This window comes from Pseudoliparis swirei, chromosome 5, assembly GCF_029220125.1.
Source record: "Pseudoliparis swirei isolate HS2019 ecotype Mariana Trench chromosome 5, NWPU_hadal_v1, whole genome shotgun sequence".
NCBI classification, from domain to species: Eukaryota; Metazoa; Chordata; class Actinopteri; order Perciformes; family Liparidae; genus Pseudoliparis; species Pseudoliparis swirei.
The window spans coordinates 4,612,170-4,637,019 of record NC_079392.1 but is presented as its reverse complement, the minus strand read 5'-3'; the positions used below and the strand labels follow the sequence as shown (position 1 = coordinate 4,637,019).

The 24,850-nt window shown below is 39.2% G+C and overlaps 1 protein-coding gene across 1 annotated transcript in view; it reads left to right on the top strand.

The window, feature by feature from the left end:
- Window positions 1–24,004, top strand: part of ap1m3 (adaptor related protein complex 1 subunit mu 3) — a 38,615-nt gene extending 14,611 nt beyond the window's left edge. Inside the window, exons 4-12 of the mRNA XM_056413853.1 lie at window positions 89–219; window positions 6,200–6,347; window positions 7,042–7,168; window positions 11,049–11,191; window positions 11,749–11,820; window positions 12,554–12,712; window positions 17,655–17,780; window positions 18,458–18,533; window positions 22,012–24,004. Of these exons, the coding sequence (XP_056269828.1) occupies window positions 89–219; window positions 6,200–6,347; window positions 7,042–7,168; window positions 11,049–11,191; window positions 11,749–11,820; window positions 12,554–12,712; window positions 17,655–17,780; window positions 18,458–18,533; window positions 22,012–22,034 (1,005 nt within the window). The 3' untranslated portion in view covers window positions 22,035–24,004. The remainder of the gene's footprint in view (window positions 1–88; window positions 220–6,199; window positions 6,348–7,041; window positions 7,169–11,048; window positions 11,192–11,748; window positions 11,821–12,553; window positions 12,713–17,654; window positions 17,781–18,457; window positions 18,534–22,011) is intronic.
- The last annotated feature ends 846 nt before the right edge of the window (window positions 24,005–24,850 follow it).

Genomic DNA, 24,850 nt, shown 5'->3' with positions numbered 1-24,850 from the left:
AAACTAAATAACTTTTATATTCTTATAATATTAACATGCAGTGTTTGTCAAACTGTGTGTGTGTGTGTGTGTGTGTGTGTGTCCGCAGATATTTAAGGAGTACTTTAAGGAGCTGGAGGAGGAGAGCATTCGGGACAACTTTGTGACGGTGTACGAGCTGATGGATGAAGTGATGGACTTCGGCTTCCCTCAGACCACCGACAGCAAGATCCTCCAAGAGTAAGAAAACTACATGAAGTGATGGAAGGAAGGAGAGGAAGGGAAGGAAGCCAGGCAAGGAGGCAAGAAAGGAAGGAAGAAAGTCAGACAAGAAATGGAAGGAAGGAAGGAAAGAAGGCATGGAAGGAAGGAGAGCAAGGGAAGGAAGCCAGGAAAAGAGGCATGGAAAGGAAGTCAGGAAGTCAGGCAAGGAATGAAGGAAGGAAGAAAGTAAACTAGGCAAGGAGACAAGGAGGCAAGGAAGGAAGGATCCCTTCCACTGCACTCTCTGTGTCTCTCCCCTACACAGGCAGGCAGAAGCAAACTGACCTCATTAACACATCTCACTCCCGTTAATGTTATATATATATATACATACATATATATATATACATATATATATATGTATATAGTGTATATAATATACATAAATATATATATATATATTAGGGCTGTCAATCGATTAAAAAAAATTAACTAATTAATCGCACATTTTGAAATTCATTAATCGCGATTAAAAGTTTTTTTTCTTCTAAAGGCTAAATCTTCTAAATGAACGAGTAATCCCTTCAGACAGCATGTATTTTAGACACTTGTTTAATTGTATTCTTTTTTAAAGACAAAACTTCAAACAGAGCTGTGTTTTCAAAGAGGCTCCTACCTATAAAGTGCCAGCGAGGTATTTAATATCGTGGATGATAAATTGTTTCTTCAGTGAAACATCCAGATTAGTAAACAAAGGTGTATTAGAGACCCCATTGGTCCTGTCATCTTTAACACTGAACAGCAGCAGAACCAGTGGCCTTGGTAAACTGACACATATGTCACGTTAACCCTCTGGAGTCTGGGGGCATTTTCTCGATTTTACAAAAACATGTAAATTCACCTTTTAAAGTCTTTTGCATGTGACACATCCCAGTGTTTCCCCACCATTCTATCAGGGTGAGGCCCCGCCCCCCTGTCATGTTCTCTATAGCGCCAGATTACAGCAGAAGTAATGTACGGTTCTTTCCTTAAAGACGTCTTTGTTCTTTGATTAAACTAAACAGGGGTCTGTTGTTGGTCGTCTCTACAGCAGCATGTCACTCTGTCTCCACGTGTCGTTCACAAGTCTCGGCTCTCCGTCTCGCCGCAGAGCTCCATGCCGGCGCGTCTGCGCGCGCATCGAGCGGAGCAACAACAAAAAGTCCCCTGCACCTTCCGCCCCGCGTCACCGACACGTCGCCCTCTGCTTCTCTGTGAATATCGAGGAGCAGACGGGAGGAAGGAGGCGGACTGCCGCGGCTTGCCACTCACAGGAGTGCAAAAACTTCAACGCACACCGGAAGTTAATTGCGTTAAAATATTTGTGTGCGTTAATCGCGGCCAAATTAATCGCATAGATTAACGCGTTAACGCTGACAGCCCTAATATATATATATATATATATAAAGTATATATGTATGTATATAGTGTATATAATATACATAAATACATATATATATATATGTATGTACACTACCGCTCAAAAGTTTGGGGTCATCCAGACAATTTTGTGTCTTCCATGAAAACTCACTTTTATTTATCAAATGAATTGAAAATTGAATAGAAAATATAGTCAAGACATTGACAAGGTTAGAAATAATGATTAATATTTGAAGTATTAATTTTGTTCTTCAAACTTCAAGCTCAAAGGAAGGCCAGTTGTATAGCTTATATCACCAGCATAACTGTTTTCAGCTGTGCTAGCATAATTGCACAAGGGTTTTCGAATCAGATATTAGTCTTCTAAGGCGATTAGCAAACACAATGTACCATTAGAACACTGGAGTGATAGTTGATGGAAATGGGCCTCTATACACCTATGGAGATATTTCATTAGAAACCAGACGTTTCCACCTAGAATAGTCATTTACCACATTAACAATGTATAGTGGGTATTTCTGATTAATGTTATCTTTATTGAAAAAGCAGTGCTTTTCTTTGAAAAATAAAGACATTTCTAAGTGACCCCAAACTTTTGAACGGTAGTGTATATAATGTATATAATATACATGTATATAAAGTAGTAGCCACACCATCTAAATTTCTTTGGAAATGTTCTCGTTATTCTTAAAATCATTATTCCTACACCATAACAAAAGCTCAACACTGTTACAAGTGAAACAAAAGGTGACTCCATTGTGTGCGTTGGTCATTTAGAGTGTAACGATGAGGATATTCAACCGCACCCATATCTGCTCAGGTGGGAACTGTGTCATCGATCAGAAAACAACCACTCGCTCATTTGCTTTATTGTTATTAGTTTTTAATTCGTGGCGGTTCAGCCGGCGACTGAAGCGACGATGAACGGGAGCGGCTCCACTCTGGGGCCTCCCAGGTGTTTTGTGTTTGCGCTGTACACGGGGTTGTTCTGCTCCCTCCCTCCGGCTCCTCGGAGGCATTAGTTTCCAGGGAAAGGCTCGACGCTCCGTGCGCGACGCCACGACAACCCGACGGCATCCGCGTGTTCACGTGATCGTCTTCGCCTCCAGGGAATCGGGGAACATTTGTCTCTGAAACATTCGACATTGCGTCGTTTACTCTTTTAACCCTCCTGTTACCTTTAGGGTCAATTTGACCCCATTCAATGTTTAATGTCGGTGTTCTTTCGGGTCAATTTGACCCCAGGCTGTTTTTCACTGTGTCAAACATATAAGAAATATCAACTTTTTTATATATTTAAAGGGCTATTTAGGTAGTCAACAAACAAACATAAAGTACCTCACACTTAAACTTGGAAAACAATATTAATTCTAATAATTTTCTGGAGGTTTTGATTGCTGGGGTCAAATTGACCCAGAGGGTAAAATATGTCAGTAAATATAAAGGTAACAGGAGGGTTAAACATTGAATGGGGTCAAATTGACCCTAAGGTAACAGGAGGGTTAATATCTCAAAGGTGATTTTTTGTTGTTGATGGATGATACATTTTGTGTTGCTGTTTGTGCACGACGGCTTGTGTGCGTGTGTGTGCGTGTGTGTGTGTGCGTGTGTGTGTGTTTGGTGTCTGATAATTACCAGGCTCCTATTGGCACTCAGTCACAATGACACTGTCAGCTGGACACACTCGAGACTCTCAGACAGAAAATCCCATCTCCTCTCTTCTCCAAGGAGACGCACAAAAGTCACTTCTCACACACACACACACACACACACACACACAGTTCACACACACACATTCACTTCATCTCCCTGTCTGCATGTGTGGGAAGATGCAAGAGACGGAGCAAGAGACTGCAGGGATGCATGTGAATCTGTTCACGTGTGTGTGAGAGTGTGTGTGTGTGTCTTCGTATGAACCTTCATGCATGTGTGTGTGTGTGTGTTTGTTGTGATTGCTATTGTGATGCTAATCTGTCAGTTTTGCTGCCAACCGCCACTTCTCCATCCTCTCAAATTAGCATTTCTGAGGAGAATCAGGGGAAAACAAAACAGCGACAAAACAACCCGACGTCGACCTCGAGCTCCGCCAGTCGCCGCCTTTTATCTGCCGGCACCGCCAGAGGAACCGGGACCGAAAACCCAATAAGGAGAACATCGAGCCTCCATCTGTCGATCAATCCAAAACGTGCTTATCTTGCGCTTTCTTTTTTGCCGTTGACCCAAGACCTTTCAAAACAAAGTCTTTAAACTTCTTGCTCAGCTTCTTCTTTTCTTCGGACTTCAAGTCAGTTTATTTTATACAGCCCAATATCACAAATTAGGAATTTGCCTCAGGGCTTTACAATCTGTACACATACGACATCCCTGACCTTTGACCTTTCACATCGGAGCAGGGAAAACTCACAAGAAAATAGAAAACAAAACTTTCACAAGGGGGAAAAAGGGAAGAAACTCTTGAAAGTGGACAGAGGCGTGAACAATGAGCCACAACAGAGCCAGATATCTCCAATAAGAGTTGGTAGAGACCAAAAATGGAGCTAAAAGAGAGTGAATATTTGACCTTTACATTCATCTGGTGCACAGAAACATTAGAATTCTAAATTAATTATGATTTTGCTCCGTAATTTCCCGACCATGCCATATGACTATATATCAACTGAAAAGATAAGATTTATTTTTTTAAAGTAACACACACAAAAAACGTGTTTTTACAAGTTTAAAAACATTTAATGAAAATAAGAAAACAGGAAAATGTGTTATTTAAACAAATAAATCAGTTTTCTCAAGTGTTTTTTACCACAGTCAAGGCTAAAGGCACTTACAGGTTGTTATTGATGGCACTGATCAATATTATATATATATATATATGTATCAAATACCAATAAGAGAATAAGAAAACAGAATAATCTGTTATTTGAGCAAAGAAATCCGTTTTTTCAGTACTATTTTGGTTCAGTACACTGTAATAACCGGTTGAATCAATGACACAGACGCACACTACTTTCTGAGAAGCGCAGTGCGATGTGGAAATGCGTCCGTGGAGTAAGACAGACGACATTATTAATACCTTCTGCTGTGTGACCTGTGCATAACTTTGTGCAACCCGTCTCTCAAATTAGAAACGGCATATGGAACACGGCGTTCCCGTTGCTGCATTTAGTCGACCGAAAATAAATACCTCACACAATCGGCTACGAATCACGAGCACAGTGTCACTCCGAAAACTAGTCCCGTGTCTGCATGCATCCGCCTCGACAGGTCTGTTTTTTGGGGGGCTGCTGCAGAAACATCCAGAAACAGCTAGCAAAAAAATAAATAAAAAACGTGTCGGGGGGAGGGGGGGGGGGTCACGTGACGTTTAAGTACCGCCTCCTTATCCTCGTGACAATTCCTCACGTCTCCCAGGACGCAGCCGGAGCCCATTAAGAGACGGCCCACTGTGAGGGGGATGGACGGAGATATACTGTATATATATATATATATATATATATATATATGCTGGTATAACTATAAAGAGAAAGTGTTGTTGTTTTTTACCACTGTTAAGGCTGAAGCCACTTGCAGGTTATTATTGATTGCACCGATCGATATATTTATATGAGCAATGGATCAAATACATGCATGTTATGGGAAGCAGAATGGAGCGGGACTCTCAGCATCCGAGCATCCAAACCTATTCAAGCTTTTTTTCTGGCGTCTCCTCGTGGCTCAAATGTCTCGAAGACGCTTGATGTCGGACTTTTATTCGCCCGAGCGACACTTATGTCAGACATATTACCGCAGTGTGTTAATATAGATCTCCATTTTCCAATTAACATCCTCAATTCATCTTCATATCGATATGAATACCGACCTTCTTTAATTTATTCACACTGGATTTGCTAACTTATTTTAATTCTTGAAAGGAAACTTGGTAGTTTAGTGTCATGTAAGATTTATTGTCATGTAAGATATTTAGTTAATATAGAATTCTCCATTTTACAATTGTATCCTCAATTCATCTTCATATCTGCATGAATACCAACCATCTTTAATTTATTCACACTAGATTTGCTAATTTCTGCTAATTTCCAGTATATTGTTCTTCACAATAAGAGCCTTACTTTGTTGTTGAGTATCATGTAAGACATATTATCTGTCACAATGTGTTTATATCCTTAATTCATCTTCATATATACATGAATACCCAACCTTCTTTAATTTATTCACACTAGATTAGCTAATTTATGCACATTTTCAGTTTATTTTTCTTCAAAATAAGAGCCTTACTTTATTGATGAGCCTCCATGAGCCTTCCTTTTCATAGGTAACCATCTTGAACGGACACTTAGTAGTTTATTATCATGTAAGATGTATTATCAGTCACAATGTGTCAATAGAAATATCCATTTTCTAATTATATCCTCAATTCATCTTCATATCTACATGAATACCAACCTTCTTTTATTTTTCTTCAATATAAGAGCCTTACTGTATTCATGAGCCTCCATTTTTATAGGTGACAGTCTTGAAAGGAGATTAAAAATATTTGATTCGTATTTATCGCTGAATTAAAAACAGTTTGACGCGTGTCACAACTCCCTTCTGCCTCTTTCAGGTACATCACCCAACAGGGCCACAAATTAGAAATCGGAGGTCCTCGACCTCCGGCCACCGTCACCAACGCCGTGTCCTGGAGGTCAGAGGGCATCAAGTACAGGAAGAACGAAGTGTTCATGGACGTCATCGAGTCCGTCAATCTCCTGGTGAGCACACTCTTGTTCTATGTCAATGTCATGATTTCTAGAAAATAGACAATGTACACAGTAATGCATCCCAGACGTTTATTTTGTACTTCATGCCTCATCTCTTATCACCATATCCATCATGATTACTTAAAATAATATATTTTCCAATGTAGAAATAGTACACTATTGTATTTCTACAATATATCAGAATATTTTTTGATTAGGAACAATTATTTATTTATTTTTACTTGAATATACTCACATACAATACAATGTATAAAGCCATAAAAAGCAAAACAAAAGTAAAAAAAAACATTCTTTCAGTTGGACTTTGTGCACATTTAACTGCACATATGACATCATCGTATAGTTAGAGAAACATTTACAAGTTATCTTCTTTTTTTTTTATGTCTGAAAAATTAAAATATCAAAACAATTTAAATTTCAGAACAATTAAAATGTAAAAAAATGAAAATGTCTGAAAAATTAAAATGTCTGGGAAATTAAAGTGTCAGAACAATAAAAATTTCAAAAAAAATTACAATGTCTGGAAAATTTAAATGTATGAACAATTTCTAGAAATCTAAAAATACTCAAATTAACAAGAACAATTATTTTTCAGGGTGTCGTTTGTCAACGTGTGTAAATGAACACTTCTCTCGAATGAACACTTCTCTCGTTCTAAAGTCGAGCGTTTCTCTCCCGTCGGCAGGTGAACGCCAGCGGCAGCGTGCTGCGCAGCGAGATCGTGGGAAACATCAAGCTCAGGGTGATGCTGTCGGGGATGCCCGAGCTCCGACTGGGCCTCAACGACAAGGTGCTGTTTGAAATAACAGGCAGTAAGTAACAGAGAGCCAAACTCCGTGTCACGCAGGTTTTACATGCTGGGATTGAGGAAGCGGTAGAGTTGACTTACCCGCTCAACAAATATCAACATTATTGTGCAATCACATGTTGATACGAGTGTAACATTGAGGATTATTTTTTACATTTATTCTTTTGTCTCAAGATCTGACATTATTAAACCGTCGCGTTGCATTTTAAATAGAAAATATTTTACCCTCGATAAAAATGTGCCTTTTTTGAACTCTGTTCGAGTAATGCTGAAACACCAAAATGTAGTCGAGCACTAGCCTTGAACTCCCCCTCAGATTTCCACTTGCAGCTCCTCTTCCCGTCTAAAGCCCACCACTCTTTTTGCAAATCTCTCTCCCTCTCAGTTTAGCTTTCATCCTTCCTCATCTTCCTCATCTTCCTCTCCTCCTTTCCCACTTTCCGTAATAACGTCTCCCACTGCTACATCTCCCCCTTCTAGTCTATTCCTGACTCCCCTTCTCCCTCTCATCTCCCTCTCCTCTCTTCTGCCTTCACTTCTCATTGCCCCCCTACTACTCGTTACTGAAGGGGAGAAGGCTCCATCACTGTCTAGCCTCTTCCCCTCTCAGTTAATCCTCACCCCGGGCTACAGCCCTGCAGATGAAGGCTGAGGGTCTGTGGATATCCTGTATATGCAGCACCCCCCCCCCCGCCTCCCCCCCCCGCTGTGCTTTGCAGTCTGGGAAAAAAAACACATCATCAGTAAAGATGATGCGAAATAACGATCAAACACACACACACACACACACACCGACAGATAGAGCTACGAACGCACTCATATATGAATGTTTACACATATATCAAAATATGCGTCACCCTCTCATCCTGAGCAGTAAAACTTTCTTTTTCTTTTTTTTTCTCCATATACTTTTACAGTCATTTGGCATTTAGTATGTACATGTTATCACAGCTGGATGCTTAAAAAATGTGAGAAAGTCATTCATAAGTAATTTAACGCTGCCCTCTGCTGGACAATGAGAAGAATTGTCACGATATGGAACTTAGAAATGTCATCGTATAGTTTGAAACTGGTGCACACTCATATAACCTGGTGCACGAAAGACATCCGTCAGTGAAGAGAAACACTATATGTATATTTATATATATATATTTATATATATTTTTTTAATATAGAAATATACTCTGTATATATATATGTATCTAAAAATATGTATATACATATATATATATACATATATATAAATATATATATGTATGTATATATATACATATATATATATATATATATAAATATACATATATATATATATATACATGTATATATATGTTATATATATATATATATATACATATATATATATATATATATATATGTATATACAGGACTGTCTCAGAAAATTAGAATATTGTGATGAAGTTCTTTATTTTCTGTAATGCAATTAAAAAAACAAAATGTCATGCATTCTGGATTCATTACAAATCAACTGAAATATTGCAAGCCTTTTATTCTGATTTATTGCTGATTATGGCTTACAGCTTAAGAAAACTCAAATATCCTATCTCTAAATATTAGAATATCATGAAAAAGTATACTAGTAGGGTATTAAACAAATCACTTGAATTGTCTAATTAACTCAAACACCTGCAAGGGTTTCCTGAGCCTTGACAAACACTCAGCTGTTATCAATCTTTTTTTTAACTTGGTCTGAGGAAATATTAAAATTTTATGAGATAGGATTTTAGAGTTTTCTTAAGCTGTAAGCCATAATCAGCAATATTAAAAAAAATAAAAGGCTTGCAATATTTCAGTTGATTTGTAATGAATCCAGAATGCATGACATTTTTGTTTTTTTAATTGCATTACAGAAAATAAAGAACTTTATCACAATATTCTAATTTTCTGAGACAGTCCTGTATATGTCCCTGAGGTTACTTCCTACTTATCAGAGGTGTTGTTTGTTTAATGTGTGGATTTGAAGATTTATTTTTTACTTAAGATGATTTCTTTTAAAGGACAGTCTGAGCTGAGATTGAGGTTATTAAGAATTTTTAATCTGCTGATTATATTCCAATTAATGTGCTGAGTAAATGTCCCCCGCGGTGACATCTTACCTACTAACGCCAATATTTTCAGTTCTGGTAATGTTTCCCGTCTTCACTTTTGAGAAGGTGGAACCAACGACATCAATGAGTAATCGGCAAACAAAAGGAGTCGTAGACCGTGTGCCCTTGACCTTTAAAACGCTAAGAAGTCGGTGTCAGTCCCCTTGGCTCGGTGGTAGTACAGCACACACTGTAAGACACATTTTCCACACGACATTCATCAAAGGCTTCCCCGTGTTTCTTTTGTTTCTTTTTATTCTGAGCCACAGCAGACAGAAAACAGATTAAGTCCCTCCTGTCTGCCGCTGTATATTAAAGCAGCCTTAAAGGTGAACCACAGGGGACACTGCTGCCTCTTCACTCCCCCACTTGGCTTGTGCACAGACACACACACACACACACACACACGTCTCCCCTGAGGTCCGAGCGGTTGCCCCGTACGACCTTTCTTCTCCTCGTGTTCGTCGCATGTGCAGCAGCTGTGTGTGAGCTACCGACGGAAAAACAAACCGAAATAGAGAGACGGAAAAAACTGCTCTCCAACCTTCATCGTGCCACGGACCGGATTCGTATAGGATGATATTTTTCACAATCTGGGCGACAAATATGACGTCGGAAAATGATAGGACCGCGCATAAAATCAAATATAAAGTGCGTAAAAAAACAACCGTGACATGTGTCAAGAGGCTCAGATGCTCAGACGGTTGTATCCGGTCATGTTTTTTATAAATACAATTTTTCGACCTTGAAAATCAATATCAAAATGTTGTTATTCGTTCTTTCTGTGCGGCCCGGTACCAAGTGACCCACGGACCGGTACCGTTGGTTTAGGACCGTTGCTCTAAAGGACTTTCCTGCTTTTTGCCTTGTAGTTTTTCTCGTGTTGTCACCCCCCCCCCCCCCCCCGATCTGACCTCAGCCAGTCCCCTCTCAGGCATGAGGAAATGTCACACACACACAGACCAAAGCAAAATCAATAGAGAAACAAGCAAGAGAGAGAGAGAGAGACAGAGAGAGAGAGAGAGAGAGAGAGACGCTGCATACATAAGTACAGCAGGTGAGGCTTTAAGCTTTAAGCTCGCTGTTGATTGGCTCAGAGGCCCAGAGGGTCATTACAGCAGTTTTCCACCACTCAGCACCCTCCATTAACCACAGAGGAGGAGGAGGAGGAGGAGGAGGAGGAGGCTTTCTCTCCAGCTGACTACAAATGCCTCCATTGAGGAAGGTTGCACTCAGTCATTGTCTGGAAACATTGAATTTGTGTGTGTGTGTGTGTGTGTGTGTTTGTGTGTGTGTGTGTGTGTGTCAGGTGTTAAACCCCTCAACTGACACATGGTTGAACATTTCAGGATTAAGTCATATTACTAATGATATGGTGTTGGGATTATTGCGACATCTCATTGGCATAAAGACTTCACTGGAGGTGTATTTCACAAAATGAGACCGTAATAAACGACCTGCATTAGTTTAGAGGGAGGATTTTATTCCACAGAAATAGAAATAGAAAAAGTCGTTTTATCTTCTTTTTTTTACTGTGTTTTTTTTACTGTGTTGTATGTGTGTTAGTGCATGTGTCAGTGTGGCTTCAGAAGAAATGGCAGCACATTGAAGGCACACACACTGTGTGTGTGTGTGTGTGTGTGTGTGTGTGTGTGTAAGAGAGTGAGAGAGTGTGAGAGTGAATGTTTGTCATCATTACCTTGACCTTGATTTCCCTGAGGCTGCATGGAAGGCTCTTAATCTGTTTTGTGTGTGTGTGTGTGTGTGTGTGTGTGTCAGGAGAGAAGAGTAAGACCGTGGAACTGGAGGACGTGAAGTTTCACCAGTGTGTCCGTCTGTCGCGCTTCGATAACGACCGCACCATCTCGTTCATCCCCCCCGACGGCGAGAGCGAGCTCATGTCATACCGCCTCAACACCTCGGTGAGGACACACACACACACACACACACACACTCACACACTGCATACCAGCCACGCCAAGAACACACTTCATATGTGTCTCACACTAAAGTTCAAATACAGACATATTCAACTTTTATATTGTGATAATGTGGGAGAAATTTGCCGATATTGGCTTATCACAGATATAATATCAACATAACTATAAATACACTGTGTATTTTTGACTGTTATTTTTCTTTTCTAAGGGGTTAATGTTAATCTCTGAAGTTTACTGATATATTGCATTGTTCAACTGCAACACGTCTCGCCTCGGTAAATATCGTAATGTATCTTTTATGATAATTTTTTTAAGACATTTTACGGTTTTTTAAAAGTTATTAACATGTTTTCAAGACAAGTAGCGGTTCATGTTGCCGTATCCTCCTGAACAAGCCGTCCAATGAACCGCAGGATATGTGATGGCTGTGATCCTTGGGGATTATCTCCCTTGAACAAACACTCTCTCTCTCTCTCTCTCGCTCTCTCTCTCTCTCTCTCTCTCTCTCTCTCTCTCTCTCTCTCTCTCTCTCCTGACAGGTGAAGCCTCTCATATGGATCGAGAGCGTGATTGAGAAGTTCTCCCACAGCCGTGTGGAGATCAAGGTGAAGGTGAGGATGAGTGACACACACACACATGAAGACGTGTATAAGAACCCCCCCCACACACACACACACACACACACATTATCCACTCCTCTGGCCCCCCTTCACTGAAAACCTGTTGTTAGTATTTATGACGTATACTTCACGGGGTGGATTAACGCTTTTTTAAAATAATTAACTTTAAATATGTGTTTAAGTTTGATTCATGTGTTGTTCCTATATTTGAGAGCGTTGATCACCTGAGCACAAACTTGTTGTCCCTTTGGAAGAGAGCGCTGTCTCTTTAAGAGAAGGGGCCATGTCTCTTTAAGAGATGGAGCTGTCTCCTTAAGAGAGGGGCTCTGTCTCTTTAAGAGATGGAGCTGTCTTTTTAAGAGAGGGGTGCTGTATCTTTAAGATAGGGGCTCTGTCTCTTTAAGAGATGGAGCTGTCTCCTTAAGAGAGGGGTGCTGTATCTTTAAGAGAGGGGCTCTGTCTCTTTAAGAGATGGAGCTGTCTCCTTAAGAGAGGGGCAATGTCTCTTTTAAAAGAGGGGTGCTGTATCTTTAAATGGGGGCGCTGTCTCTTTAAGAGATGGAGCTGTCTCCTTAAGAGAGGGGCAATGTCTCTTTAAAAGAGGGGTGCTGTATCTTTAAATGGGGGGCGCTGTCTCTTTAAGAGAGAGCATTTGGAGTTGGAGTTTCTTTTCTAAAGGCCTCCGATGACATTCGACCTCTTGTCTCCCTTTCGTTGTCCACAGGCCCGGAGTAACTTTAAGACGCGGTCCACTGCCAACAACGTGTCCATCCTGGTGCCGGTGCCCAGCGACGCCGACTCGCCCAAATTCAAGACCAGCACCGGGAGCGCCAAGTGGGTCCCCGAGAAGAGCGTGGTGCAGTGGAACATCAAGTCCTTCCCCGTTAGTGCCACAAATACATGAAGCACAACACGTTGATGACTTGTAACGGTTCTAAATAGATATATATCTATAGATATATAGATATATATCGTTTAAGATATATATATATATATATTCTTTTAAGATATATAGATATACATCTATATATATATATATATGTATATATATATTCTGTTCATATCATTATATATATATCTGAAAAGAATATTATATAAATATATACATATGTATATACAGTATATATTATATATATATATCATACTGCCACTGACTTTAAAACCTCTCAGCGATCGAATAAGATATATATATATATAATGCTTAAAAGATAGATATATATAATAGTATATATATATCATTATATATATCATTATTATATATGTCTTATTCGACCGCTGAGAGGTTTGAAAGTCGACGTCAGTACGATTTAACAAAGTAACACATTACATTTACTTGAGCGATACAATTTACAGGTATTTGTACTTTACTTTCCATTTTTTATGTTTATATACTTCTACTTCGCTACAATTCTGAGGTGCATATTGCACTTTTTGTTCAACATCTATTTGATAAAAACAATAAAAAGTCCCCTCTCCGATGCATACTAATAATAGAAAACACATTTGGGTAACTTTATTCACAAGCTACTTGGCAGCATATAAAGTACATGACAAGAGATGCACACATTAATGCAGACAAATGTCAAATCACATTAATACTTTTGTACTTTTGAATCCAGGACTTTAAATTGCTTCTTTTACTCAAATGAAACATCTGAGTACTTTTTTCCCCCACCTCGTATCTGCATGAGCTTTAATCAGTCCAACTGTCAGAAAAATGAGTCAGACACGTATTAGACAGCAGCCATTTATCACGTTATGATCTGCATCCCCACACACACACACACACATAACACACACGCTCACATCTTACTTTACTTCGCCATCAAAAACCATAACAGAAAAGAGAAAGTTCCTCTCATCCGTCATGTTCAGATACCTCCTCAGTGAGTCATTCGTTACACCTTCAGTCTGTCAAGGAGCGTTGAGAATCGCTCCTACCGGTGACGCATTGCATTGTGGGACTCTGCAGCACTTCTTTCTCCGTCACTGTCAACATCTGGACACTATAAATAAAACATATTGTTCTCTCGGGGAACCGTACTCAACTCGTAATAATAATAACTTTATTTATATAGCAGCTTTGAAAACAGGGTTTACAAAGTGCTCTACAGAGAATCAAGGCAAACAAATGGAGGAGGAGAATACAAAATAAAGAAGAACAGATTAACTAAAATAGGGGAACCAAAGAACTGCATAAACGGATGACATCACTTCAAAGCTGTTCTACTATATTCTATAAAAATGGGTTTTAAGAAGCAATTAAAAAAGAAGTTACTGATTCTCTAATATTTGATAGAAGCTCATAAACAGACTCAACCACCAGCGTTCAGCTCCGTACAGTTATGTACACAAACATAACTCTTATAATAGGGAAAATACGTACAGTGGGTACGGAAAGTATATATATATATATATATATAAATATATGTTATTTTAAGAGATATATATAAATATATATCATACTGCCGCTGACTTTAAAACCTCACAGCGATCGAATAAGATATATAAGATACCCCTTTAAATTATTCACTATTTGTTTCATTGCAGCCATTTGCTAAAATCAAAAAAGTTAATTTTATTTCTCATTAATGTTCACTCAGCATCCCATCTTGACAGAAAAAGAAGAAAAATGGAAATTGTTGCTAATATATTAAAAAAGAAAGGTGCTTCTAATCAATACTGAGCAAAGGGTCTGAATACTTATGGACCATGTGATATTTCAGTTTTTCTTTTTTAATACATTTGCAAAAATTTCTACATTTCGTTTTTTTTATGTCCAGATGGGTTTCTAAGTGAACATTAATGACAAATAAAATGAACTTTTTTGATTTTAGCAAATGGCTGCAATGAAACAAAGAGTGAACATTTAAAGGGGTCTGAATACTTTCCGTACCCACTGGATATGAACCTTTTGTAGGAATGAGTCAATTTGCCTTCATCTCTTTCACAAGCATGAATATGTTCATCTTTCACAGATTTCTCATTTTATCGGGTACGTGGTGCATCACGCAAAAAGAATAAATCTGTTTTTTAACCGTGTGAAGCGAGGATAAAGATAATAAAAGTGTTCCACAGCTTCTGCCTGATAGCAAAGAGAAAAATATGCTCAGTGCAGTCAGTGTGGATGGGTTAGATTTAACTCACTTTCCAAATTGGCTTCTCTCTATGACAGATGGAGTCGTGCATGAACGCACAATTTATCCATCAGGAAGAAAATGTTTCCAATTATTTCTTACATTTATTTTTTTTACAACTGGGTTATTTGCTTTAGTTGCCAAGTTACTGTCAATCAAAAATAGATAAGACCACATACACACACACACACATTCCTGATGAGATGGAGCTGTCTCTTTCAGAGATGCTCGCTGTCTCCTTAAGAGAGGGGCGCTGTCTCTTTAAGAGAGGGGCTCTGTCTCTTTAAGAGAGGGGCGCTGTCTCTATAAGAGAGGGGCTCCGTCTCTTTAAGAGATGTGGCGCTGTCTCTTTAAGAGAGGTGCGCTGTCTCTTTAAGAGAGGTGTGCTGTCTCCTTAACCCTCCTGTTACCTTCACATTTACTAACATATTTTAGTTTGACCCCAGCAATTAAAACCACCAGAAAATTATTAGAATTAATATTGTTTCCCAAGTTTAAGTGTGAGGTACTTTATGTTTGTTTGTTGACTACCTAAATAGCCCTTTAAATATATAAAAAAGTTGATATTTCTTATATGTTTGACGCAGTGAAAAACAGCCTGGGGTCAAATTGACCCCAAAGAACACCGACATTAAACATTGAATGGGGTCAAATTGACCCTAAAGGTAACAGGAGGGTTAAAAGAGGAGCGCTGTCTCTTTAAGAGAGGGGGCTCTGTCTCTTTAAGGGAGGGGCACTGTCTCTTTAAGAAAGGGGAGCTGTCTCTTTAAAAGAGGTGCGCTGTCTCCTTAAAAGAGGAGCGCTGTCTCTTTAAGAGAGGGGGCGCCGTCTCTTTAAGAGAGGGGTGTGGGCAGTAAGCAGGCTGAAAACAACGTATGCACACACATTCCTGATGAGACATTCGTTTTTGAGAGTTGGATCTAATCTTTTCAAGACTATAACTTTGACGTTTGCTTTATTTAGTCACACATTGTAAATGTTAAAAGTGATTTGATGCCACATTCTCAGGGACTTTGAAGTCGTTATGGTAACTGAATTGCAGCCAGTAAAAACTAAAGTACAGACTAACTGACCACATCGAGCGGATGATGTGTTACGCAATCGCTGGCGTGAAGAATGATTAACGCTTTTTATTGTGTTTATAGCCGAAATGTGTCCGTGGGATTGTAGATGTAAATGTGATTCCCGTGAGAGTTGTCCCATGTTGCCATGACTATACATAAAACAGGGTTCGTACGGTCATGGAAAACCTGGAAAAGTCATGGGATTTAAAAAAAAAAGTTTATTTCCAGGCCTGACCCTAAAGGTAACAGGAGGGTTAAAAGAGGAGCGCTGTCTCTTTAAGAGAGGGGGCTCTGTCTCTTTAAGAAAGGGGAGCTGTCTCTTTAAAAGAGGTGCGCTGTCTCTTTAAGAGAGGTGCGCTGTCTCCTTAAAAGAGGAGCGCTGTCTCTTTAAGAGAGGGGGCGCCGTCTCTTTAAGAGAGGGGTGTGGGCAGTAAGCAGGCTGAAAACAACGTATGCACACACATTCCTGATGAGACATTCGTTTTTGAGAGTTGGATCTAATCTTTTCAAGACTATAACTTTGACGTTTGCTTTATTTAGTCACACGTTGTAAATGTTAAAAGTGATTTGATGCCACATTCTCAGGGACTTTGAAGTCGTTATGGTAACTGAATTGCAGCCAGTAAAAACTAAAGTACAGACTAACTGACCACATCGAGCGGATGATGTGTTACGCAATCGCTGGCGCGAAGAATGATTAACGCTTTTTATTGTGTTTATAGCCGAAATATGTCTGTGGGATTGTAGATGTAAATGTGATACCCGTGAGAGTTGTCCCATGTTGCCATGACTATACATAAAACAGGGTTCGTACGGTCATGGAAGACCTGGAAAAGTCATGGGATTTAAAAAAAAAAGTTTATTTCCAGGCCTGGAAAAGTCCTTACAAAAGATTAAATCCCAAAGGTTTTGGAAGAGTCATGGAAATGTTGTTATATTCACATGTTCATTTATACAGTTTGATTTATGTAAATATTTATTCTTTTAATCAAACTATCGATTGTCATGGAAAGGGCATGGAAAAGTAATGGAAAGTTCATGGAAAGGTCATAGAAAGGTCATGGAAAAGTCATGGGAAAGTATTGGAAAGGTCATGGAAAGGTCATGGAAAAGTCATGGAAAAGTATTGGAAAGGTCTTGGAAAGGTCATAGAACGGTCAAGGAAAAGTCTTGGAAAGGTCATAGAAAGGTTGTGGAAAGGTCATAGAAAGGTCATGGAAAGGTCATGGAAAAGTATTGGAAAGGTCATGGAAAAGTCTTGGAAAGGTCATAGAAAGGTCGTGGAAAGGTCATAGAAATGTCATGGAAAGGTCATAGAAAGGTCATGGAAAGGTCTTGGAAAGGTCATAGAAAGGTCATGGAAAGGTCATAGAAAGATCGTGGAAAGGTCATAGAAAGGTCATGGAAAGGTCATGGAAAGGTTATAGAAAGATTGTGGAAACGTCATGGAAAAGTCATGGAAATGCATTGGTCAACATGTGTGTGAACCCTGATATAAACAACATTGTATTCATTAAAGTCAAACACCTGTTTCATCTTTGAGGCTTTGTGAACCTCTGAACGTTCTTCCCGCGTTAACGTCTCTAACTTCTCCTCCTCTTCTATTCAACTCTTCTCCCTGCAGGGCGGGAAGGAGTACGTGATGCGGGCGCACTTCAGCCTCCCCAGTGTGGACGGGGAAGAGCTGGAGGCCAAGAGGCCAATCACAGTCAACTTTGAGATCCCTTATTTCACCGTGTCTGGCATTCAGGTGGGACCCTTTATTCACAGCCAGCTTTGGTCAAATGTATAAATACATATATTATATTCCTGATTTAAACAAACATGTATCCCTGAAACTAAAAATGAAGAAAAGCAGAACATCTTTTTTAGTAAGCGGCATTCCTGATAATCTACTTGGGTTTTAAAATGGTTTATTTAGCTTTAGAAGTAGGAACATAGTTTCTTTAACCACGAAGGAACAATTTGTCTGAACATTTTTAAATGACCAAATTCAGAGACACATGCTTCTGACCGTTTTTTGACTTTTTTTAAAGGTCGTTCTGATATCAGATGAAATATAGAAAATCTATTGATCCCAGGTCAAAATAAACTAATTGGGATTCAAACTTAAAACATCTATGTAAATAGATTTTATTGATGGAGGAAAATAAATAATATAAAGAATATTTAAATACAAAATATTTAAGATATAAAAATAAAAATATATAAATATTTTATTTTTTAATATATTTAAATTATATTTTAAAATAAATAATATTTAATTCTAAAAATAAAATATTTAGATATTTTTTATTTTCATTTTAAATATATGTGTAAATATATATATAATTATGTATATATACTTTATATAAAAATATATATACTAATACATAAATATGTTGTAATAACAAATGCATAATGATATTTGACTCGTCTGTTCCGTAGGTACGTTACCTGAAGATCATCGAGAAGAGCGGGTACCAGGCGTTACCGTGGGTACGCTACATCACACAGAGTGGAGGTGAGGAAACCAGCACACTGAAATATACTCGCACATCCAAGTTGTTAACTTGCCTATATTGTGTGAGACTTATGGAGAGCTGGGTTTGTACGGTCATGGAAAACCTGGAAAAGTCATGGAATTTAAAAAAAGGTTATTTCCAGGCCTGGAAAAGTCCTTTTAAAAAAAGTTTGGGAAAACTCATGGACATTTTTTATATTAATCTGTTAATTTATACAGTTTGACGAAAATAATAAACATTTATATACTAATGTATTCTTTCAATCAAACTATCGGCTCTCATGTATACACAGAGATTTCATAAGATGTTCAGTCATGGGAATTTGGTTTACAGTCATGGATAGGTCATGGAAAGGTCATGGAAATCCATTGGTCCACGTGTGTATGAACCCTGTGTTTTGCTGTTTTATGATTTTTTGAGTCCAATCCCACGAGTCCAACCCGAGGTCAGCCTGAGATTAGATGAGGTGTCAGGATCAGTCTTTCTGCATCTCTCTATTCAGTGGGTTGGCCTAGCTGTGTGACATCCATCATACCCATCATACCCATCATATGCATACCCATCATATCCATTACCTGGCCCCTATCACCGTGAGCCATAACCTCAGGGCCACAGAGTGATACCACACGGGGGGGGTGGGGGTGGGGGGGGGCAAGGATGGAAACCTTTACAACCACACACACCAAGAGAAATAAGCACCAAGACACAGTTCAGTGTTTGTGAAATTTGAACTTCTGTCACCAGAGAGAAAGAGAGAGAGAGAGAGAGAGAGAAAAGAGGAGATGAAAAGAGAGGAGGGAGGAAGACGGAGAGAGAGAGAGGGGGAGAGAGGGAGAGAGAGGAAAACAGAGAGAGAGAGAAAAGAGGAGATGAGAAGAGAGGAGGGAGGAAGACAGAGAGAGAGAGGCTGCATACATAAGGACACATGCACTGTCTAGCGTTGCATTTAGAGCAGGTGAGACTTTAAGCTTTAAGCTCGCTGTTGATTGGCTCACAGGCCCAGAGGGTCATTACAGCAGTTTTCCACCTCTCAGCACCCTTCATTAACCGAGGAGGAGGAGGAGGAGGAGGCGGAGGCGGAGGCGGAGGAGGAGGAGGAGGAGGAGGAGGAGGAGGAGGCTTTCTCTCCAGCTGACTACAAATGCCTCCATTGAGGAAGGTTGCACTTTAAAAAAAAATGTCCATTGCAACAATGCTGCACTCAGGAATTGTCTGAAAACATCGAATTGTGTCCGTCTGTCAGGTTTTAAACCCTCAACTGACACATGGTTGTGCATTTAAACATTAAGTCGTATTACTGATGACGTAATGGGGGGAAGTACTTTTGACGTCTCATTGGCATGAAGACTCGCTAACTTGACCGTTTTCGGCAGATCTCACATAACTGCACATTTCCACATTAAAGCTCCGATAGATATCGACGCGGTCCGCCTTCAGTCACTTGGTGACAAGTGGAAGTGAGACGGAGATGGAAGCCCGATCCCGACGGCCGACAGATGAACCCCGACTCGATAGCGTCCGTCATATCCATTACCTGGATGTGAGGTACGAGTCGGGGGGGCACAACGTGCCGCGGTGCTCCCAGGGCGATCGCCTTCTAACGTCAGCGAGATAGAAGAGAGGAAGACGAGGGGCGACGAGTACACACAGAAACACGAAGGTGCCATCTGGAACCAAAAATGGTTCTTCAGAGTGATGCCATAGAAGAACCATTTCTGGTTCCACAAAGAACCTTTCAATCCAGGGTTCTTTAAAGAACCATTTCCTGAAAAAGTTCTTCAAAGAACCTATAAAGGTGTCTCAAAGAACCTTCAAAAACTGGATCTTCAAGGCCCCATTTCTGGTTCCACAAAGAACCTTTCAAACCAGGGTTCTTAAAAGAACCATGTCCTTAAGGAGTTCTTCAAAGAACCTATTAAGGTGTCTCAAAGAACCTTCAAAAAATTGTTCTTTAAGGTACCATTTCGGGTTCCACAAAGAACATTTTAAACCAGGGTTCTTTAAAGAACCATTTACTTAAAGAGTTCTTCAAAGAACCTATAAAGGTGTCTCAAAGAACCTTTCAAACCAGGGTTCTTTAAAGAACCATTTCCTGAAATAGTTCTTTAAAGAACCAATAAAGGTGCCTCAAACGAAAGAATGGCTCTTCATAGAACCACAAGAAACGTTTAAGAACCATTATTTCTCTGTGTGTAGGAGTGAGAGAAAGAAGAGGGATAAAGTTGGGGGGGGGGGGGGGGCTGGATGGCTATCACCTTTCTCGTATTGTTACCATCAGCACATGGGGGGGGGGGGGGGGTCACGTTTCCCTCCGCACTACAGACACACTCAGACTGATTAAACAACCCGTGACACTGGAGACGGACCGCTGACTTATTGATGAGCGATGAACTGAGCAGCCGCCGGCGGTCCGGATCTCTACATCTATGAAACCGGCCGACTGGAGTCTTCAATCAGCAATGTGTCGCGAAAATGTTAATATTTAACAGATTGGGTAGACATTAATAACTTGGGAGTAATGCATAGTTTCATAGTTTCCCCCAAAACAGATATCATGGAGCATTTAATCGTAACTAAAGGTGTCGACTTTGAACCTTGAGGAGCAGAACACAACAAGAAGTTTGGGGTCACGTAAAATGTCCTTATTTTTCAAAGTAAAGCTCGGTTTATTTAAATGAAGATAACATTAAATGAATCATAAATACTCTCTACATAGTTAATGTGTACATGACTATTCTCTGGTGTTTAATGAAGTCTCTACAGAGGTGTGTAGAGGCCCATCTCCAGTGTTCTAATGGTACATTGTGTTATCGCCTTAGAAGACTAACGGAGGGGTAGAAAACCCTTGAAGATCCTTTTTCTTTGAGCACAGCTGAATCAGTTGTGCTGCTTAGACAAGCTATAAAACTGGCCTTCCTTTGAGCCACAAATTTGGAGAACAACATTAATATTTCAAATAAAAATCATTATTTCTCACCGTGTCAATGTCTTGACTATTTTTTATATTCATGTTGAAATTCATTGAATAAATTAAAGTGAGTTTTCATGGAAAACACCAAATTGTCTGAGTGACCCCAAACTTTAGAACGGTCGTGTTTTTGTCGACAGTAAAATAATTCAGTGTTCAATGCCAATTATTATACACATATAATTTTTTAACACATGTCCACATCTTTTTGGCCGTATATTGTTATCACAGTACTGATGCACCGTAATAATATGATATTGCCCATGAGGGATTACGGTATTACTACCTTTATTAATAGATTTTTAGAAATGATCAGTCGAGTCTGAAACGGCGGCGAATGAAATAACTCAGAAGGAGACGAGGTGAATATCGATGTTGTGATATCAGGTCACAACAGCAGATCTCTCCTGGACATCCTGTTCATGGATTTATTGGCGCTGATGCAAAGTGATGAAGGAAGTGATGAAGGAAGTGATGAGTTATTAATCCGCTGTTACGTTTCTTGGCAGATTACCAACTCCGGACGAACTAAAGGACGAAGACGCTGCTAGAAGGATGGATCTCTCTCTCTCTCTATCTCTGTCTTCCTCCCTCCTCTCCTCTCTTCTCCTGCTCTCTCTATCTCTCTCTCTCTCTCTTGTCTCCTCTCCTCACTTCTCCTCTCCTCTCTGTCTGTCTTCCTCTCTCCTCTCATTTCTCATTTCCTCCTCTCTCCTCTCATCACCTCTCCTATCTGTCTGTCTGTCTTCCTCTATCCTCTCCTCTTGTATCCTCTCCTCTCTCTCTCTCTCTGTCTGTCTGTCTTCCTCTCTCCTCTCCTGTTGTCTCCTCCTATCTCCTCTCCTCTCTATCTATCTGTCCTATCCTCTCCTCTCATGTCTGTCTTCCTCCTCTCCTCTTCCTCCTCTCATCTCCTCTCCCCTGTCTGACTTCCTCTCCTCCTCTCCTCTCCTGTTCCCCGTCTGCAATGGACATCAGAGGTCAAGCGCAGGAGGACACAGGAAACGAGACCTCATCCCTTCCTCCAAGACATTCTCAACACAGACAGGCTGCTGTGACCTTTGACCTGTGTGACCTTTGACTTGTGTGACCTTTGACCTGCGTGACCTTTGACCTGTGACTTTTTTTCAGGACTCCAGCAAAAACGTTTTTTAATATATTAATAATGAACTGATAACTTTGTGACAATTGTTATTGTCGATATCCTCCGAGGTTAATTTAGATTAGATTAGATTAAATATTCATTTTTTAGATATTCCTTCAATAGTCTTTATTAGATATTCATTTATTAGTCTTTATTAGATATTCCTTTAGTAGTCTTTATTATATATTCCTTTAGTAGTCTTTATTAGATATTAATTTATTAGTCTTTATTATATATTCCTTTAATAGTTTTTATTAGATATTCCTTCATTAGTTTTTATTAGATATTCCTTTATTAGTCTTTATTAGATATTCCTTTATTAGTCTTTATTAGATATTCATTTATTAGTCTTTATTAGATATTCCTTTATTAGTCTTTATTAGATATTCCTTTATTAGTCTTTATTAGATATTCATTCATTAGTCTTTATTAGATATTCCTTTATTAGTCCCACAGTGGGGACATTTCAGGATTAATACCTTAATTCTGGAGGAAAAGACAATTTTTGAAATATGAAACGTAGGATTTGTATTATTATCTTTGTGGCGGCGCTCGGCTCGTCCACTGAGACGTGTCCAGCTGTTTACCGCATGACACGCAAACCGAAAAGATGACGTCACGCCACCGTAGTCACGGTGACGGGTCATTGTACATTTTGTATTTCTCAAAGAAACATACAATGTGATCACATTTTGTCTTCTTTTCACGAGGGATTGTTTTTCAAACCACTCCACCAGCATGTTTAACTGTGAGGGTTTCTAGCCCTCCTATGTTTTCTTCTTAATAACGACGTTATGATCCATATCCAATACGTTCATATCTCTGTTGTTGATCTGCCTCCCTCTGCAGGAACCATTATATTTTATATTCATTGCCTTAAAGAATTGCCGATGTATCGTCACACGTTAGAGCTGTGGACATAATCCCGCGGGGCGCTGACGCCAACACCAGCGACCGGATCGATGACTCATAAGACGACATATCGCCCGAGGACGCCTCTGGCGGGGGGGCGGTGACCTCGTGCTCCAAAACCAGAGAGAAACTTTATTTCATATTTCTATCCATTGCTTTTTAATATTCTAGTAATAATAATTCCCCTGTGGAAGATGTGTGTGTGTGTGGGGGGGGCAAAGTGAATTTGAGAATATGGACAAACTTTTTTTATGACTCTTCTATTACAATCGTTGTGTTTATTTTATTTCATTACATCATCGCTATCTCGCGTGGGGACATTTTTTTCTGACACCAGTTGTTCATAAGTGTGTGTACTCTGTGTGTGTTTTCATTGATTGATCAACTACTATTTGTCGATTGGAAGCAAAGGGATATATTTGGAAATAAACTTTTTTGTATGTTGATTTTGAAAACTATTGTTTTTGTTGTTGTAAAAGTAAGTGAGCATATCAACAATTTGACGTGAGACGGATCTGCTTTGAGCTTTCTGTAAATATTGAACCTCGTATCATATAGTTTGATTAAAAAACAATAAATGTCAGATTTACAACAAAACATTTTTTTTCGTTGAGCTGAAATGTTTTGATGCATTGAAGTTCATTGCACGTTTAAAATCTGAAATATGGGGGGGGGGAGTTAAATGAAAGATTGATACCGCTTAGCATATCAAGCTAAACATGAAGCAATAGCGATCAATAAATGTAATGATCGGACAATAAAATAAAATAATGGAGTGTGACTTTTCGACGAGCACGGCCTCCCTCTGAGTACGCCGCTCGCCGATAGGAACGTTCGGAGAAAATTTACTTTCATGAGCCGCGGAACGAGCTTCGTGTGAATATCTTCTTTTTCATAATGTGGGGAAAAAAATACTAAGTTGTGCGACTCAATTTGATCAACACGTGACACTCAAACTAAAACTGAGCTTTAATACGTGACAGCGTGACATGACAAATGTGTCATGAGTTTATGATGGAAGTATAAATATATATATATATAATATATACTTTATATGACCGCGTATATATATATATAAATAAATATATATTTTATATATATATATATACTAAAACTAAGCTTTAATAGGTGACCGTATATATATACAGGACTGTCTCAGAAAATTAGAATATTTTGATAAAGTTCTTTATTTTCTGTAATGCAATTAAAAAAACAAAAATGTCATGCATTCTGGATTCATTACAAATCAACTGAAATATTGCAAGCCTTTTATTTTTTTTTATATTGCTGAT